This window comes from Oncorhynchus keta, chromosome 1, assembly GCF_023373465.1.
Source record: "Oncorhynchus keta strain PuntledgeMale-10-30-2019 chromosome 1, Oket_V2, whole genome shotgun sequence".
NCBI classification, from domain to species: Eukaryota; Metazoa; Chordata; class Actinopteri; order Salmoniformes; family Salmonidae; genus Oncorhynchus; species Oncorhynchus keta.
Window position 1 is genome coordinate 19560909 of NC_068421.1, and position 20431 is coordinate 19581339.

At 43.2% G+C, this 20431-nt stretch overlaps 1 protein-coding gene across 3 annotated transcripts in view; it reads right to left on the reverse strand.

Annotated features, from left to right (window-relative positions):
- The window catches only part of LOC118394565 (chloride channel protein 2-like), a 240282-nt gene that overhangs the window by 113282 nt on the left and 106569 nt on the right, over positions 1–20431 (reverse strand). For all 3 annotated transcript variants that reach the window (XM_052517322.1, XM_052517280.1, XM_052517300.1), the window contains exons 3-6: positions 7351–7482; positions 6025–6153; positions 5820–5953; positions 5124–5201 (exon numbers count right to left, since the gene is read on the reverse strand). In XM_052517322.1, the coding sequence (XP_052373282.1) occupies positions 5124–5201; positions 5820–5953; positions 6025–6153; positions 7351–7482 (473 nt within the window). The remainder of the gene's footprint in view (positions 1–5123; positions 5202–5819; positions 5954–6024; positions 6154–7350; positions 7483–20431) is intronic.

Sequence of the window (20431 nt, forward strand, 5' to 3'; positions counted from 1 at the left end):
AATTTTTATGGAACGGTCTGCCTACCCAGAGACGCAAACTCGGTCTCAACCTTTAAGTCTTTACTGAAGACTCATCTCTTCAGTGGGTCATATGATTGAGTGTAGTCTGGCCCAGGCGTGGGAAGGTGAACGGAAAGGCTCTGGAGCAATGAACCGCCCTTGCTGTCTCTGCCTGGCCGGTTCCCCTCTTTCCACTGGGATTCTCTGCCTCTAACCCTATTACAGGGGCTGAGTCACTGGCTTACTGGAGCTCTCTCATACCGTCCCTGGGAGGGGTGCGTCACCTGAGTGGGTTGAGTCACTGATGTGATCATCCTGTCTGGGTTGGCGCCCCCCCCTTGGGTTGTGCCGTGGCGGAGATCTTTGTGGGCTATACTCAGCCTTGTCTCAGTATGGTAAGTTGGTGGTTGTAGATATCCCTCTAGTGTTGTGGGGGCTGTGCTTTGGCAGAGTGGGTGGGGTTATATCCTTCCTGTTTGGCCCTGTCCGGGGGTGTCCTCGGATGGGGCCACAGTGTCTCCTGACCCCTCCTGTCTCAGCCTCCAGTATTTATGCTGCAGTAATTTATGAGTCGGGGGCAAGGGTCAGTTTGTTATATCTGGAGTACTTCTCCTGTCCTATTCGGTGTCCTGTGTGAATTTAAGTGTGCTCTCTCTAATTCTCTCTTTCTTTCGCTCTCTCGGAGGACCTGAGCCCTAGGACCATGCCTCAGGACTACCTGACATGATGACTCCTTGCGGTCCCCAGTCCACCTGGCCGTGCTGCTGCTCCAGTTTCAACTGTTCTGCCTTGTTATTATTGGACCATGCTGGTCATTTATGAACATTTGAACATCTTGGCCATGTTCTGTTATAATCCCCACCCAGCACAGCCAGAAGGGGACTGGCCACCCCTCATAGCCTGGTTCCTCTCTAGGTTTATAATCCCCACCCAGCACAGCCAGAAGAGGACTGGCCACCCCTCATAGCCTGGTTCCTCTCTAAGGTTTATAATCCCCACCCAGCACAGCCAGAAGGGGACTGGCCACCCCTCATAGCCTGGTTCCTCTCTAGGTTTATAATCCCCACCCAGCACAGCCAGAAGGGGACTGGCCACCCCTCATAGCCTGGTTCCTCTCTAGGTTTATAATCCCCACCCAGCACAGCCAGAAGAGGACTGGCCACCCCTCATAGCCTGGTTCCTCTCTAGGTTTATAATCCCCACCCAGCACAGCCAGAAGAGGACTGGCCACCCCTCATAGCCTGGTTCCTCTCTAGGTTTATAATCCCCACCCAGCACAGCCAGAAGAGGACTGGCCACCCCTCATAGCCTGGTTCTCCTCTAGGTTTCTTCCTACGTTCCAGCCTTTCTAGGGAGTTTTTCCTAGCCACCGTGCTTGTTGTTTTGGGTTTTAGGCTGGGTTTCTGTACAGCACTTTGTGATATCAGCTGATAAGAGTGGAGGCTATTATAGCAGCAAAGGTGGGACCAACTATATTAATGCCCATGATTTTGGAATGAGATGTTCGACAAGCAGGTGTCCACATACATACATGTAGTGTATGTTGACATAGCTGTTAGCTCAGGTAGACTATCTGTACAATGTCTTCTGTTATATAACCATGTATGCCTTTTCTATTCCAAATTACAGACAGGCAAATGCAGCCTGCCTTTATCATGGTCCAGTAAGCAGGAATTTGGTTAATTCCGGGTGTCAGGACCATTCAGTGCATAGTCTGCTCAGGATCCATCTGTCCGCTACTCTCAAGGCCTACGGAGAAGTGACCAACATGCACATCAAAGAGCATCTCTCCTCTCTCTCAATAGCACAAGTTTGAGTCCAAGTTAAGGCAACAATGTGTTTATATTACGCGGTCCGAATGATGGCTTTTATGGGTTCTTCATTCTGAAACACACCAAATCATCCTTTCCTTTAATCTTGCATGATCGGTTTGCATTATGGACACTCATATTAACCATACTCCCATCTACCCATAGATGAAAGAATTAGCATGGAAAATCAGTCGTCATCAACAGAACTGACACGGCTTCGTCCTCCCTTTCATGTTATGATATCTAAATGCTGAGCACGGATAGCACCTGGCAAACCTCTGTTCAACACTGATGCTGGCAACCAATGACAAAGTACTGAAACGCATCACGGCTCTGGTTCCTTAGTCACCATTGTGGGCACATGAACATCTGCTGCTGTGACTTTACATTTGATTCTACATGAATTCCTGCAGTATTGCTATATGATCATGATTGTGTCAGCCGTTTTGATGAATACTGACTAAATTATGTATATATTTAATTTAAAACTATAACTAAACAGAATACTAGTATGTTACTGTATAGATGTATGAATCTTATTATAATCATAATACTGAATATAAGGTGTGTAATTTTAGTCAAGAATTAGAACAAGGACTGTCTGTTCCTTGTTAGAAACGAATGGAGCTATCGTCAGACTGGCTGGAATACTGTGTTCCTTACAGGACATTCTGTCTCTACCCAGGGAGGGGAGAGACCTTGGGCTTGTAGTAGATTGTTTAACAGGTGGCAGACAATGTGGGAAGCCTTGTGAACTATATTGCCATTGTATCGGAGAGGAGGAGCAGCATTCAAAATGCTATGATGAAATGTGATGTATATAAACCAATGCACAATGTATTATGATCAGTACTCTCGAGAATAAACACTATTGATTGATTTTGAGACTGGTCCATTTTATGCAAATAAGTATCTTACAAATTCTTAGAAATGGGCAGAGGATTTGAATTGATTTGGCTTATAAACATATAGGAATGAAATTCCTTGAACAGCCGTATGGTCCAGTAGCTTTGTTGCATATGTAGAATATCCTCATATACCAAGATGACAGCTCATCCTGCCTCAGCAAAGCCCCCTGGCAGTGCATTTATATTGCAGGTGGTTGGCTAGGTTCATGGCAGGTGGGTTCATACAACTTACGGTTGCCTAGTTAGATGGGTAGAATATTTTCCATGTACCAAAATGACAGCTCATCTTACCTCATCGGGGTACCCGGCGATGCGTAATATGAGAAATAGACATACTGCTGCATTAGCTCATGCTACACAGTTAGTATTAACACACAGGCCTAGTAGACAGTCGGAGAATGACCTCAGTTGGTCTATTGGGAGCTGCTAAACAGTGATGAGTTTACCTGCCAGTACCATGCCTCATTAAGTTTGCTATAACGGCGTCAGCCGTGGTCAATAGCCTACATGTTGCCATCTTTGCTGGCTACTTGATATAAAATATATTGCATATAGCTACAGGTGGTTGGCCGGGTCATATTTCTTAAGGTTGCTTATTAGATAAGGATATATTTTTATGAAGACCCACCAGATGATTATTCATTTACTTTCAGTGAGAGCACCTGGCATGCGTCTCCAGGGCAGCTGGGTTCGTACTGCTTACGGTTGCTAGTTAGGTAGCATATTCTCATATACCAAGATGACAGCTCATACTGCCTCAAAACGAGGCTACCCGGCGGGTGCGTCTCCAGGGCAGCTGGGTTCGTACTGCTTACGGTTGCTAGTTAGGTAGCATATTCATATTCCCTCTTGGGGGGGACTGTTATAGTTTAGCGCTCTCACTGCTTGGAGTTAATTTCCTATACTGAACAAAAATACAACTTCAAAGATTTTACTGAGTTACAGTTCACGTAAGGAAATCAGTCAATTGAAATACATGTATTAGGTCGTAATCTATGGATATCACATGACTGGGAATACAGATATGCATCTGTTGGTCACAGACACCTTAAAAAAAAGTAGGGGCGTGGATCAGAAAACCAGTCAGTATCTGGTGTGACCACCATTTGCCTCATGTAGCCTCGTCTCCTTCGCACAGAATTGATCAGGATGTTGATTGTGGCCTGTAGAATGTTGTCTCACTCCTCTTCAATTGCTGTGTCAAGTTGCTGGATATTGGCGGGAACTGGAACACGTTGTTGTACAGCTTGATCCAGAGCATCTGAAAGATGTTCAATGGGTGACATGTCTGGTGAGTATGCAGAGCAGGGACATTTTCAGCTTGCACGAATTGTGTACAGATCCTTGTGACATGTTGCCGTGCTTTATCATGCTGAAACATGAGGTGATAGCGTGTGAACAAGGGGCCTCAGGATCTAGTCATGGTATCTCTGCATTCAAATTGCCATCGTTAAAACACAATTGTGTTCGCTGTCGGTGGCTTACGCCTGCCCATACACTAACCCCACCGACACGTTGGGGCATTCTGTTCACAACTTTGACATCAGCAAACCGATTTCCCACATGACGCCATACACATGGGTCTGATGTTGAGAGGCTGGTTGGATGTACTGCCAAATTCTCTAAAACGACTTTGGAGGCGGCATATGGTAGAGACATGAACATTACATTCTCTGGCAACTGTTCTGGTGGACATTCCTGCAGTCAGCATATCAATTGCACGCTCCCTAAAAACTTGAAACATCTGTGGCATTGTGTTGTGTGACAAAACTTCACATTTTAGAGTGGCCTTTTATTGTCCCCAGCACAAGGTACACCTGTGTAATGATTATGTTGTTTAATCAGCTTCTTGATATGCCATATCTGTCAAGTGGGGCGGCAGCGTAGCCTAGTGGTTAGAGCGTAGCCTAGTGGTTAGTAACCGAAAGGTTGCGAGTTCAAACCCCCGAGCTGACAAGGTACAAATCTGTCATTCTGCCCCTGAACAGGCAGTTAACCCACTGTTCCCAGGCCGTCATTGAAAATAAGAATCTGTTCTTAACTGACTTGCCTGGTTAAATAAAGGTAAAATAAAAAAATAAAAAGTGGATGGATTATCTTGGCAAAGGAGAAAAGCTCACTAAAACAAATTTCTTCACCAGATTTAAGCGAAATAAGCTTTTTGTGCATACGGAAAAATTCTGGGATCTTTTATTTCAGCTTATGAAAAAGGGGACCTTCACATGTTACATTTATATTTTTTTCAGTGTATATTAAGCTACCCTGAAGCAGCAGAGCATATATCACCAAGACTTGCATTATTCATTTCTTAATGAATGGTTTAACATATTTCTGCATAGTGTTTCCTTTCTGAAAGATCACATTGATATCAATGTGGTAATTTGTGTGTGTCCAATTGGTTTACCTCGTAGATTCCACCAAACAGAGACATGAATTTGCTGAGGAGTGCAGCACACAGACTGGCAATGTGAACAAACGGACCCTAGAGAGAGAGGGAGAAAGAATCACTTGTGAATGATTTCCTAAAAACGTCAGTATATCATTGATTAATCTCAAGACTTTCCTAAGAAGATTTCAATTCTGTTGTATTCTTCCATCCCCCTCTCCACCTTCCTTCATCCCCCTCTACCCTCCTTTATCCCCGTCTCCCCTCCACCCTCCTTCATCCCCCTCTCCTCCCCACCCTCCTTCATCCCCCTCTCCTCCCCACCCCCCTTCATCCCCCTCTCCTCCCCATCCCCCTTCACGACAACAACAACACTTACTGCTCTATGGCAGGGACACAGGACATGTGTAACCACAACCCTCTGTGTGCTTCACTGTTAGAACCCCTTGTCCTATGAATTACAGATATATTGATTGATTTTAGGAGACTTCATGCCAGATTGCGTCTGCTAGCTGTCAAATGGAGTGTGTGTCTAAATAACTAGTGGAACTCCTGGAACAGACAGCAACAAGTGACAACTACCCAAACTCACACAAGCTTGACTGTGAGAAGAGGATGTGTGTGCGTCAAGACTGTGAGAGAGGTGAGAAGAATGTTAACCGAGCGCGTGTGCACGTGTGTCTGTGTACTGTGTGTAGAGAGTGTGAGTGTTACCTCCTTGCCCAGAGGCATGCCACTGCCCAGGGCACAGGTGAGACCGATGACTTTGGCAACAAAGGTTTTAAAGGTGAGGTATTCTTTCAGCACTACACCCCTCAGAATGGTCTTCATCTCTGGGATACCTGAACCTAGAGGGGGAGAGTGGGTTATGGTGCTCTGATGCAGTCAGTCAGTCAGTCAGTGTATGTGTGTGTCTTACCTACGGCCTGTGGGGCCAGTATCTGTGTGAAGCCAGCTGAGAAGGTGATGAGCACCACAGGGTAGGTGACCCAGGCTAGGTACTGGAGAAACACATTACTCTCCAGGCCTCCGTACATCCACTTCTGTGCTGTGGACACACAAACACACCAATATCAAATTGATGTCAATCAGAAAGTTAAACTATATCCAATATATAAATCGTGATAAAATATATTCATCATGAGAACTGCAATACATATCGTAGTGGCAAATCAAATCAAATTGATTTATATAGCCCTTCGTACATCAGCTGATATCTCAAAGTGCTGTACAGAAACCCAGCCTAAAACCCCAAACAGCAAGCAATGCAGGTGTAGAAGCACGGTGGCTAGGAAAAACTCCCTAGAAAGGCCAAAACCTAGGAAGAAACCTAGAGAGGAACCAGGCTATGTGGGGTGGCCAGTCCTCTTCTGGCTGTGCCGGGTGGAGATTATAACAGAACATGGCCAAGATGTTCAAATGTTCATAAATGACCAGCATGGTCGAATAATAATAAGGCAGAACAGTTGAAACTGGAGCAGCAGCACAGTCAGGTGGACTGGGGACAGCAAGGAGTCATCATGTCAGGTAGTCCTGGAGCAAGGTCCTACTCATATCCTGATAATATCATATTGTGAGGTCCCTGGCAATTCCCAGCCCTACTCATGAGTACAGAGACAAAACATTTGACAAAAGTAGAACCCGCAGGACTCCTCTCCTAAAAATGACTGCTTTACATGGAGAGATCAAAAGTGTGTGTGTGTGTAGAAAGGGGGGATTTGTCTGGATGAGCGTCTTGCTTCTAGATGACTCACTCCTCTCCCCTCTCCAATTTCTCTACATACAGTCTACCATCTGACACACACACACACACACACACACACACACACACACACTGCAGCAATGTGTGTAAATGTGTGCTTGACTCAAGATAAAGCACATTGACACCCACACACCTTCTGAACACACATACATGCTACACACAAACACATTTTAATGCTGCAAAGATTAAATTAAACCACATTTAAGCTAATCATACACACACGGACTTGCATGCAGCCCTGGTAGACAGTAATCTGCACTGCAGCTCATCATGAACACACACCCTGGTTTGACGGGTGTGTGTGTGTGTGAACCACAGTTTCTGAGATTATCTTGAGTGTGGCTTAATGTCTCCTTTAGCTGCATGCAGGAAATGTGTCAAATGAAATGATTCAGACAGAGGGACAGTACAGCTGACTAGAGCCATCAGTAGACCAAGCAGTCTACCTCTTCCCCAAAGCCCTCACCTCCCCAAAGCCCTCACCTTGTAGACAGATGGCAATAGCGAAGTCAACCACCCAGCTGACCAGAGCCATGAATAGACCCAGGAGGATGAGGAAGATCCAGTCTTCACCAACACGAGAAATGAGAAACTTCTGACAGCGCACCGTACAGACTGGAGGGAAGAGAGATACAGGTGCACACTGTTAGACGACAGCAACAACACTTACTACTACTACAGTACCAGTGAGGCAAGTCAGTCAGAACTACAATATAAACAAACCAAGGCATCTTACAGACTGAGGAGAGAAGTGTAGCATTGTTAAAACTACATTACCCATCTTGGAGTCAGGACCACAATACAATGTAACCCCCTACACCCACAAGTACCCATTCGTCGATGTTCACTTTTGCAGACACCTCTAGTCTCCTTTTACATGGGGGCTGTTTAATTCACACAGCTCTTTCTCCCATACACCCCCCCCACCCCCCTATTTCCCTCGACTCACTCCTTTCCTTATTTCTCCACTCTCAAAGAGGAGATGTCTAGCAGGAGGGGTCCTCTAGTTCTCTACTTTAAGGACTGTCACATCAGACACGCCACACTGTCCTAACATTAGTCCTGCTCTGCTCCCCTGTCATATTATTCAGTCTTCTCTCATCTCACCAACGTACTAAACCACACTAATGCTACTTTACTACACTACAAGATTCTGTCAGATGAAAGAGAGAATTCTGAATTTCTGTATCCCCTCTTCCTCCCTCTTTCTTTTCCTTCTCATCTAAAGTATTATTACTCTCCCCATTTGTCCCTCCACTTTCCTCCTCCTCTATAGTACAGCCATTGTATAGGGGAACAGGTTGTAATGTTGATGACATGGAATGGGGTGTATATCATTAATACGCAGATAGAACATGTAATGGATGTAATGGAATAGGGTCATTGAAGTGGACATATAGGGATGGATTTGGGACAGAGAGGAGCAGACATAGCAATATATTGAATATTGTGTGGCGCGGGATGGCGACAGAGCAACATGCGTGTTTTTAGCACACTACAGTACACACACACACTCTCCAATCAACACCTTCACAGTCTAACACACAAGCGCACACAGCTTACAAGCAGTGAGGAACACTTTGTGTGTGTTGCATCATCTCGCCCACGGCCCAGCTGTGTTCTAAAATCCCCTTCTGTTCTCTAGTCATCATGTGTGAGATAGTGTTTTGCGAGATGTGTGTGTTTGTCACGGTTTACATTAAAAAAATAGTCATTTAGCAGACGCTCTTAGAGCGACTAACAAGAGTAATTAGGGTTAAGTGCCTTGCTCAAGGGCACAGAGATTTTTAATCTAGTCGGCTTGGTGATTCGAACCAGTGACTTTTTAAAAATGTCATTAACCACTAGGCTACCTGCCGCTGTCTGTTTGCATGTGTATGTGCGAGAGCATGTTCATGCAAACATACAGCACCAATCAACAGTTTGGACACACCAACTCATTCCAAGATTTCTTTATTTTGACTATGTTCTACATTGTAGAATAATAGTGAAGACATCAAACTATGAAATAACACAAGGAATCATGTACTAACCAAACATTTTTATTATTATTATTTTTTTTAATCAAAATATATTTTATATTTGAGATTCTTCAAAGTAGGCAATCAGTTGTGTTGTGACAAGGTAGGGGGGTATACAGAAGATAGCCCTATTTGGTAAAAAGACCAAGTCCATATTATGGCAAGAACAGCTCAAATAAGCAAAGAGAAATGACAGTTACTTTAAGACATGAAGGTCAGTTAATGCTGAACATTTCAAGAACTTTGAACATTTCAAGTGCAGTCTCAAAAACCATCAAGCGCTATGTTGAAGCTGTCTCTCATGAGGACTGCCACAAGAAAGAAAGACCCAGAATTTCCTCTGCTGCAGAGGATAAGTTCATTAGTTACCAGCCTCAGAAATTGCAGCCCAAATAAATGCTTCACATAGTTAAAGTAACAGCCACATCTCAACATCCACTGTTCAGAGGAGACTGTGTGAATCAGGCCTTCATGGTCAAATTGCTGCAAAGAAACAACTACTAAAAGGACACCAATAAGAAGAACAGACTTGCTTGAAACACGAGCAATGGACATTAGACCGGTGGATTTGAGATTTTTGGTTCCAGCCCCCGTTTCTTTGTGAGACGCAGAGTAGGTGAACGGATAATCGCCGCATGTGTGGTTCCCACCATGAAGTATGGAGATAGAGGTAGGTGAGATGGTGTTTGCTGGTGACACTGTCAGTGATGTATTTAGAATTCAAGGCACACTTAACCAGCATGGCTACCACAGCATTCTGAAGCGATACGCCATCCCATCTGGTTTGTGCTTAGTGGAACTATCATTTGTTTTTCAACAGGACAATGTCCCAAAACACACCTCTAGGCTGTGTAAGGGCTATTTGACTTTGAAGGAGAGTGATGGAATGCTGCATCAGATGACCTGGCTTCCAAAATCATCCGACCTCAACCCAATTGTGATGGTTTGCGATGAGTTGGAGCGTAGAGTGAAGGAAAAGAAGCCAACAAGTGCTCAGCATTTGGGAACTCCTCCAAGACTGTTGGAAAAACATTCCTCATGAAGCTGGTTGAGAGAATGCCAAGAGCGTGCAAAGCTGTCATCAAGGCAAAGGGTAGCAACTTTGAAGAATCTCAAATATATGTTGATTTGTTTAGCACTTTTTTGGTTACTATATTATTCCATATGTGTTATTTCATAGCTTTTATGTCTCCACAATTCTAAAATGTAGAACATTGTCAAAATGTAGGAAAACCCTTGAATGAGTAGGTGTCCAAACTTCTGACTGGTACTGTACATGAACAAGAATAAATTAATCATCACGCAACAATTTCAAAGATTTCACTTAGTTACAGGTCATACGGAACTCAGTCAATATAAATAAATTAGGCCATAATCTATGGATTTCACGAATGTGAAAAAAAGTAAGGGCGTGGATCAGAAAACCAGTCAGTATCTGGTCTGACCACCATTTGCCTCATCCAGCATGACACATCTCCTTCATATAGAGTTGATCAGGCTGTTGATTGTGGCCTGTGGAATGCTTTCCCACTGAAGTCGGTTACGGTGCCGAACTGCAGCCAGGTCAAGACCCTGGTGAGAACGATGAGCATGAAGATGAGCTTCCCTGAGGCTGTTTCTGACAGTTTGTGCAGAAATGATTTGCTTGTGTAAACCCACAGTTTCATCAGCTGTCTGGCTCGTCTCAGACCATCCTGCAGGTGAAGAAGCCAGATGTGGAGGTCCTGGGCTGGTGTGGTTACACATGGTCTACTGCTGTGAGGCCGGTTGGATGTACTGCCAAATTCTCTAAAACAATGTTTGAGGCATCTTATAGCAGAGTAATTAACATTACATTCTCTGGCAACAGCTCTGGTGGACATTCCTGCAGTCAGCATGCCAATTGCACACTCCCTCAAAACTTGAGACATCTGTGGTATTGTGTTGGGTGACAACACTGCACATTTCAGAGTGGCTGTTTATTGTCCTCCGCACAAGGTACACCTGTGTAATGATTATGCTGTTTAATCATCTTCTTGATATGCCACACCTGTCAGTTGGTTGAATTATCTTGGCAAAGGAGAAATGCTCACTAACAGTGTGTGTGTTCAAACCAGCAGCAGCTGTAATCTTGTCTGGTCTCTGAGCAGTAATTTTGTTAGCTCAGTCTGTGCTGCTATGACTCACTGGTTTTCCTGGGGTACACAGTACACACCTTACAACACTTACCTGTTTCATTCTTTATGGCAGGTAATAACCTGCATCCCTCTTCCTACATCCCTCTCCTCTTTTTTCCATTCACCCTATCCTGTCTTCCACCATCTCACCACTCTTCAAACCACGGCTTTAACTTTTCTTTCATTACTCTCATCCTTTTTTCATTTTCTACCTTCTATCTCTTCGTATTTGACTTCCTCTCCTTACTGGTATTTTCTTTTCTTTCTCCCTCTTTCCACTTTACTTTTCCATTTCTTCTCCGTCCCTAGTTTCTTTACTTCTCCATCTCCTCTGTCTCCCTTGGACTATCCTTTAGCCTTATTTTTTCACTTTCTCTCTCTCCTTCCCTCTTTCTGGCTCTAGCAATGACACCCACATACCTGCTGAGACTAACTTAGGTCGTCTTGGATACAGAATGTGTCCGCTTCCAGCGCCAAGCACTTAATGTCTGAGTGAGAATGAATGAGTGAAGATGAACAAGTGAGAGTAAGGAAACTGAACACAGTGAGTTATGAGTAAGGGCAAAAGGGAAAATAATTCACCAATTGTGAATATGCCGTACTGACAGAATACTGTATTTTTTATGCAATGTGATAGCATACTAAAGAAAAAAATAAAGCTAAAAAATAACCTACATTAGAAATGTTCCATACGGGGAATGACTTACCACTGGGTAGACAACCATTGCATTTTTGTCCCCTCTAGTTTGATCACTACAATGTGATACATAAAGCAGCTACGGTGTGCCTTAGGACTATGCGGACGCCTCAGAGCGGTCGTGTAGGCTGTTTGGAGTGTTCAGACAGACCACGTGGACAACATAGAGCGGGCTGACAGGCTGTATGAAGGCAAAGCTTCTGGAAGGCTAGCTGGCCCAGCATGAGAGAGTTGAGCATAATTCAGTGTGTATGAGTTGCGCTCTTTCACAGAGTTGTAATAGAAAGCAGAGCAATGACTGGCTACTCTTTAGTTGATTGATGTAGCTGGCAAGGTAACTGCAGTTAAACTTAACAGAAAAAACTAAACTAGTGTTTATTTACAGTGCTGAGCTTGTATTCTAACTGAAATGTTGGTTAGCTAATGTATCATCCCCTCTCGACTGAGGTGGAAGAATAAGCTACACTAGCTAGTAGCTACCACAGCTAGGTCAGCTCTAGCCTCTAGTTCTGTCAGATAGCGATATGCGGTAGCTGCTGTTACTATCTAACAGCTGTTGTTTGTATGGACATGTTTTGCAGCCTTTGTTTAGTCCCATTTCAACAGAAGTAAATTAACTTGGCTAGCTTTCACCAGTTGATGTACAGTTAGCGAGAGAGCTGGCCAAAAGTTAACAAATGTAGTTATTATTTTTGCCTCAATCATACTAGAACTGAATCAAATGATGAAACCATTTGCCAAACGATTGAAGACTGATTTGGTACGTTTTTTTGTGCAACATGGGTTTTTATAAGTCAGTATGGCAATGTAAGGTTATCGATCTGTCAGTTTCCCTAGCTAATTCCTTACTTTTCACACGGACACACTAAACAGCTCTAACGTTACAGGCTTCACTGTCATGGTGCACAGTAGATGTCTGTGTGGGATTTCTTCTTCTGCACTCGCAGCTTTTCATACCGCACCCGCTGGCTTTCTGTCCAACTCCGACCCAAACCCAACCGCAGGCCTGCAATGTTATTTTAGGAATATTTGACACAGCATATTTGTGTGCAATTCAAAAAACACCTCTACAGCACAATTAGGCCTATGAGATTAATTACAGTGCTTTCGGAAAGTATTCAGACCCCTTAACTTTTTCACATGTTATGTTACAGCCTTATTTTAAAATGGATGAAATACATAAAAATCCTCAATCTACACACAATACCCAATAGTGATAAAGCGAGAAATTTTTGCAAAAGTATAAAAAACCAAAAACATGATTTACATAAGTATTCAAACACTGCTATGAGACTCGAAATTAATCTCAGGTGCAACCTGTTTCCATAGATCATACTTGAGATGTTTCTACAACTTGATTGGAGTCCACTTGTGGTAAATTCAATTGATTGGAAACTATTTGGAAAGGCACACACCTGTCTATATAAGGTCCCACAGTTGACAGTGCATGTCAGAGCAAAAACCAAGCCAAAACCAAGCCAGAGCTGGCCACCTGGCCAAACTGAGAAATTGGGGGGGTCTTGGTCAGTGAGGTGACCAAGAACCTGATGGTCACTCTGACAGAGCACCAGAGTTCCTCTGTGGAGATCGGAGAACCTTCCAGAAGGACAAACATCTCTGCAGTACTCTACCAATCAGGCCTTTTATGGTAGAGTGGCCAGACAGAAGCCACTCCTCAGTAAAAGGCATGACAGTCCACTTGGAGTTTTCCAAAAGGCACCTAATGGACTCTGACCATGAAAAACAAGACTCTCTGGTCTGATGAAACTAAGATTGAACTCTTTGGCCTGAATGCCAAGCATCATGTCTGGAGGAAAACCTGGCACCATCCCTACGGTGAAGCATGGTGGTGGCAGCATCATGTCTGGAGGAAAACCTGGCACCATCCCTACGGTGAAGCATGGTGGTGACAGCATCATGTCTGGAGGAAAACCTGGCACCATCCCTACGGTGAAGCATGGTGGTGACAGCATCATGTTGTGGGGATGTTTTTCAATGGATGGGACTGGGAGACTACCATACAGCCAAGACAATGCAAGAGTGGCTTCGGGACAAGTCTCAATGTCCTTGAGTGGCCCAGCCAGAGCCAGGACTTGAACAGCTCTGAAGAGACCTGAAAATTGCTGCGCAGCAACACTCCCCATCCAACCTGACAGAGCTTGAGAGGATATGTAGAGAAGAATGTGAGAAACTCCCAAAAATACGTGTGCCAAGCTTATAGCTGCCAAACGTGATTCAACAAAGTATAGAGTGAGTACATACATACATACATACATACATACATACATACATACATACATACATACATACATACATACATACATACATACATACATACATACATACATACATACATACATACATACATACATACATACATACATACATACATACATACATACTTAAAAAAAAATGCGTTTATTTTCAGCAAATTTAACGTGGGAATATTTGTAGGAACATAACAAGAATCAACAACAGACATTAACTGAACAAGTTCGACAGACATGTGATAACAGAAATGGAAGCATGTATCCTTGAACAAAGGTGGGGTTAAAAATCTGAAGTAACCATCAGTATAGCTGCATTAAGTACTGCAGTGCATCTCCTCCTCATGGACTGCAACAGATTTGCCAGTTCTTACTGTGAAATGTTACCGCACTCTTCCACCAAGGCACCTGCAAGTTCCCGGACATTTCTGGGGGGGGATGGCCCAAGCCCTTACCCTCCGATCCAACAAGTCCCAGACGTGCTCAATGGGATTGAGATTCGGGCTCTTCGCTGGCCATGGCAGAACACTAACATTCCTGTCTTGTAGGAAATCACGCACAGAACGAGCAGTATGGCTGGTGGCATTGTCATGCTGGAGGGTCATGTCAGGTTGAGCCTGCAGGAAGGGTACCACATGAGGGAGAAGGATGTCTTCCCTGTAATGCAGAGAGTTGAGATTGCCTGCAAAGACAACAAGCTCAGTCCGATTATGCTGTGACACACCGCATGACGGACCCTCCGCTTCCAAATCGATCCCGCTCCAGAGTACAGGTCTCTGTGTAACACTCATTCCTTCGACAATAAACGCGAATCCGACCATCACCCCTGGTGAGACAAAACCGTGACTCATCAGTTAACAGCACTTTTTGCCGGTCCTGTCTGGTCCATCGGTGGGTTTGTGCCCATGGGTGACGTTGTTGCCGGTGATGTCTGGTGAGGACCTTCCTTACAACAGGCCTACAAGCCCTCAGTCCAGCCTTTTTTAGCCTATTGCAGACAGTCTGAGCACTGATGGAGGGATTGTGCGTTCCTGGTGTAACTCAGGCAGTTGTTGCCATCCTATACCTGTCCCGCAGGTGTGATGTTCGGTTGTCCCGATCCTGTGCAGGTGTTGTTACACGTGGTCTGCCACTGCGAGGACGATCAGCTGTCCGTCCTGTCTCCCTGTAGTGCTGTCTTAGGCATCTCACAGTACAGACATTGCAATGTTTTGTCCTGGTCACATGTGCAGTCCTCATGCCTCCTTGCAGCATGCCTAAGACACGTTCAAGCAGATGAGCAGGGACCCTGGGCACATCTGCAGTCCTCATGCCTCCTTGCAGCATGCCTAAGACACATTCAAGCAGATGAGCAGGGACCCTGGGCATATTTCTTTTGGTGTTTTTCAGAGTCAGTAGAAATGCCTCTTTAGTGTCCTAAGTATTCATAACTGTGACCTTAATTGCCTACCGTCTGTAAGCTGTTAGTGTCTTAACGACCGTTCCACAGGTGCATGTTCATTAATTGTTTATGGTTCATTGAACAAGCATGGGAAACAAGTGTTTAAACCCTTTAAAATGAAGATCTGTAAAGTTATTTGGATTTTTATGAATTTTCTTTGAAAGACAGGGTCCTGAAAAAGGGGCATTTCTTTTTTTGCTGAATTTATACACACACACACTTGCAAAAGTCTTCATCCCCCTTAGCATTTTTCCTATTTTGTTGCATTACAACCTGTAATTTAAATGGATTTTTATTTGGATTTCATGTAATGGACATAAACAAAATAGTCAAAATTGGTGAAGTGAACTGAAAAAAATGTTTAAAAAATAAAATTAAAAAACAGAAAAGTGGTGCATGCCTATATATTCACCCACTTTGCTATGAAGCCCCTAAACAAGATCTGGTGCAACCAATTACCTTCAAAAGTCACATAATTAGATAAATAAAGTCCACCTGTGTGCAATTTAAGTGTCACATGACCTGTCCCATGATCTCAGTATATATACACCTGTTCTGAAAGGCCTCAGATACAACACCACTAAGCAAGCGACACCATGAAGACCAACGAGCTCTCCAAACAGGTCAGGGAGAAGTACAGATCAGGGTTGGGTTATAAAAAAAAATCAGAAACTTTTAACATCCCACGGAGTATCATCAAATCCATTATTAAAAAATGGAAAGAATATGGCACCACAGCAAACCTGCCAAGAAAGGGCCACCCACCAAAAGTGAAGATTATGCAAATCTCCACAGTGGAGGTTTGAGTATCTTTCCATAGGACCACTTTAAGCCGTACAGTCCACAGAGCTGGGCTTTATGGAAGTGCCCAGAAAAGAGCCATTTAAAGAAAAAAATAAGCAAACACGTTTGGTGTTCACCAAAAGGCATGTGGGAGACTCCTCAAACATATAGAAGAATGTACTGTGGTCAGATGAGACAAACATTTTGCTTTTTGGCCATCAAGGAAAGCGCTATGTCTGCGCAAACCCAACACCTCTCATCACCCCGAGAACATCACCCCCACAGTGAATTATGGTGGTGGCAGCATCATGCTGTGGGGTTGTTTTTCATCGGCAAGGACTGGGAAAATGGTCAGAAATAAAGGATGGCGCTAAATACAGGGAAATTCTTGAGTAAAACCTATTTCAGTCTTCCAGAGATTTGAGACTGGGACGGATGTTCACCTTCCAGCAAAACAATGACCCTAAGATACTGCTAAAGCAACACTCGAGTGGTTTATTAAGGAGAAACATTTAAATGTTTGGAATGGTCTAGTCAAAGCCCAGACCTCAATCCAATTGAGAATCTGTGGTATGACTTAAAGATTGCTGTACACCAGCGGAACCCATCCAACTAGAAGGAGCTGGAACAGTTTTGCCTTGTAGAACGGGCAAAATTCCCAGTGGCTAGATGTGCCAAGCTTATAGAGACATACCCCAAGAGACTTGCAACTGTAAAAGGTGGCTCTACAAAGTATTGACTTGGGGGGGGTGAATAGTTATGCACGCTCAAGTTCAGTTTTTTGGTCTTATTCCTTGTTTGTTTCACAATAAAAAATATTTTTCATCTTCAAAGTGGTGGGTATGGTGTGTAAATCAGATGATACAAACCCTCCAGTGGGTCAGAAGTTTACATACACTAAGTTGATTGTGCCTTTAAACAGCTTGGAAAATGTCAGAAAATTATGTTATGGCTTTAAAAGCTTCTGATAGGCTAATTGACATAATTTGAGTCAATTGGACTTTACCACCTGTGGATGTATTTCAAGGCCTACCTTCAAAGTCAGTGCCTCTTTGCTTGAAATCATGGGAAAATCAAAATAAAATCAGCCAAGACCTCAAAAAACATTGTAGACCTCCACAAGTCTGGTTCATCCTTGAGATCAATTTCTAATTACCATGTTCATCTGTACAAACAATAGTACACAAGTATAAACACCATGGGACCAAGCAGCCTTCATATAACTCAGGAAGGAGAAGTGTTCTGTCTCCTAGAGATGAACGTACTTTGGTGTGAAAAGTGAAAATCAAACCTAGAACAGCAAAGGACCTTGTGAAGATGCTGGAGAAAACAGGTACAAAAGTATCTATATATACAGTAAAACGAGTCCTATATCGACATAACCTGAAAGACCGCTCAGCAAGGAAGAAGCCAATGCTCCAAAACCCCATACAAGAGCCAGACTACGGTTTGCAACTGCACATGGGGACAAAGATCGTACTTTCTGGAGAAAAGTTCTCTGGTCTGATGAAACAAAAATAGAAATGTTTGGCCATAATGACCATCGCTACATTTGGAGGAAAAAGGGGGAGGCTTGCAAGCCGAAGAAGGCCATTCCAACCGTGAAGCACAGGGGTGGCAGCATCATGTTTTGGGGTTGCTTTGCTGCTGAGGGTCTGGTGCACTTCACAAAATAGATGGCATCATGAGGAGGAAAATGATGTGGATATATTGAAGCAACATCTCAAGACATCAGTCAGGAAGTTAAGCTTGGTCACAAATGGGTCTTCCAAATGGACAATGACCCCAAGCATACTTCCAAAGTTGTGGCACAATGGCTTAAGGACAACAAAGTCAAGGTATTAGAGTGGCCATCGCAAAGCCAAGACTTCAATCCTATAGAACATTTGTGGGAAGAACTGAAAAAGAGTGGGCGAGCAAGGAGGCCAACAAACCTGAGTCAGTTACACCAGCTCTGTCAGGAGGAATGGGCCAAAATTCACCCAACCTATTGTGGGAAGCTTGTGGAAGGCTACCCGAAATGTTTGACCCAAGTTAAACAATTTAAAGGCAATGCTACCAAATACTAATTGAGTGCATGTAAACGTCTTACCCACTGGTAATGTGATTAAAAAAATAAAAGCTTAACTAAATCACTCTACTATTATTTTGACATTTCACATTTTTCAAATAAAGTGGTCATCCTAACGGACTTAAAACAGGGAATTTTTACTAGGATTAAATGTCAGGAATTGTGAAAAACTGAGTTCAAATCTATTTGGCTAAGGTGTATGTAAACTTCCGACTTCAACTGCATGCATACAAGCATGCATGCATACACACACCCCAAGTCAAAAGTTTTAGAACACCTACTCATTCAAGGGATTTTCTTTATTTTTACTTATAAGGTCCGCCACAGGAATGGAAGACCCAGAGTTATCTCTGCTGCAGAGGATAAGTTCATTCGAGTTACCAGCCTCAGAAATTGCAGCCCCAACAATTGCTTCAGATTAACAGACATCTCAACTTCAACTGTTCAGAGGAAACTGTGTGAATCATGGTTTCATGGCATTGAATTGCTGAAAAGAAACCACTACTAAAGGACAACGATAATAAGAAAAGACTGCTCGGGACAAGAAACATGGGCAATGGGGGTGACACGGTCTGTGATTTATTTAGAATTCAAGGCACACTTAACCAGCATGGCTACCACAGCGATATGCCATCTCATGTGGTTTGCGCTTAGTGGTACTATCATTTGCTTTTCAACAAGAAAATTGACCCAAAACACCTCCAGGCTGTGTAAGGGCTATTTGATCAAGAAGGAGAGTGGTGCATCAGATGACCTGGCCTCCACAATCCCCCAACCTTAACCAAATTAAGATGGTTTGGGATGAGTCGGATCACAGAGTGAAGGAAAAGCAGCCAACAAGTGATCAGAATATGTGGGAACACCTTCAAGACTGTTGGAAAATCATTCCAGTTGAAGCTGGTTGAGAGAATGCCAAGAGTGTGCAAAGCTGTCATTAAGGCAAAGGGTGGCTATTTGAAGAATCTCAAATATAACATATTTGATTTTTTTTAACACTTTTTTGGTTAGTACATGATTCCATGTGTTATTTCATAGTTTTGATGTCTTCATTATTATTCTACAATGTAAAAAATAGTAAAAAAGAAAACCCCTTGAATGTGGTGAAGGTGTTATAAAACTTGACCATTAATGTATATATATATAAATATTTGCAAACATTATGGGGTTGTAACGTAATAAATATAATAAAATGTGGAAAAAGTCTGTATACAGAGGATTTGCTGTTTCTGTGTGTTAATGTATATTTGAGGTGTATTTGTTTATTTTTTTTGTGTTATTTTGGTTCCAAAACTTTCCCTCGAAAAAAAAATGTAAGGTTGGAACTGGGAAGAAACTTGTTTTGGGAGAGAGTGGAGTTATTGACTAGACTGGTGGGGGTCGGCTGTGCAGGCGGCTCGAGCTGGCTGGTCGGTCTGGCTGAAATTTGATAGTGGACACATCTAAAAATCAGGTTACTTGATGGGACTTTTGATAAACGCAGATAATCGCCAATCAAAATAAACTTTCTACCACAGCGCCCATGTTATTTTGAAAACCTTATTGTATTCTGAGTTGGGACCAAGTTTGTATCTGAAAACTATTTCTAAGATGTATACTTTCAGTTTTTCCAAACTCACTTCACTTGTGCATAAGAGGGAGGCTTATGCTACCCAGTGCTGGCACATGAGCAGATCAAATACACCACTGGAATGTCGATTAAGCTGTTTACATGCCCTAATAATTTGAAAGATCGATTAAAACACCTTGTTTCTGCACTCTCTATGCTTACTTCGATTTTGACCTTTCACCGATTAAGATAAGCAGAGTAAGGTGTTTAATATTGAATTATTAGTGTGCATATAAAACGTACTCAATGATACTACTCACTGCTGGTTAATGGAGTAATGACACTAACTATCCTCGCTACCTGCTTCTCTACCCCCTTCTCTAGTGGGTGTTTACAACCCTAAAGAGGAATCCCAAAGAAAGAACTTCAGCCATAAGGGAGAATGGCATGATAGAATAACAACTGATTAAAACACTGAGGTGAAAACTCCTGTTCTGTTCTAGGGCTAGACAGGTGATGAGGACATACGACCTGAAAGCCAAAGCTAACCCCCCGTGGCGGCTCTCATTCTGCTCTAAGTGT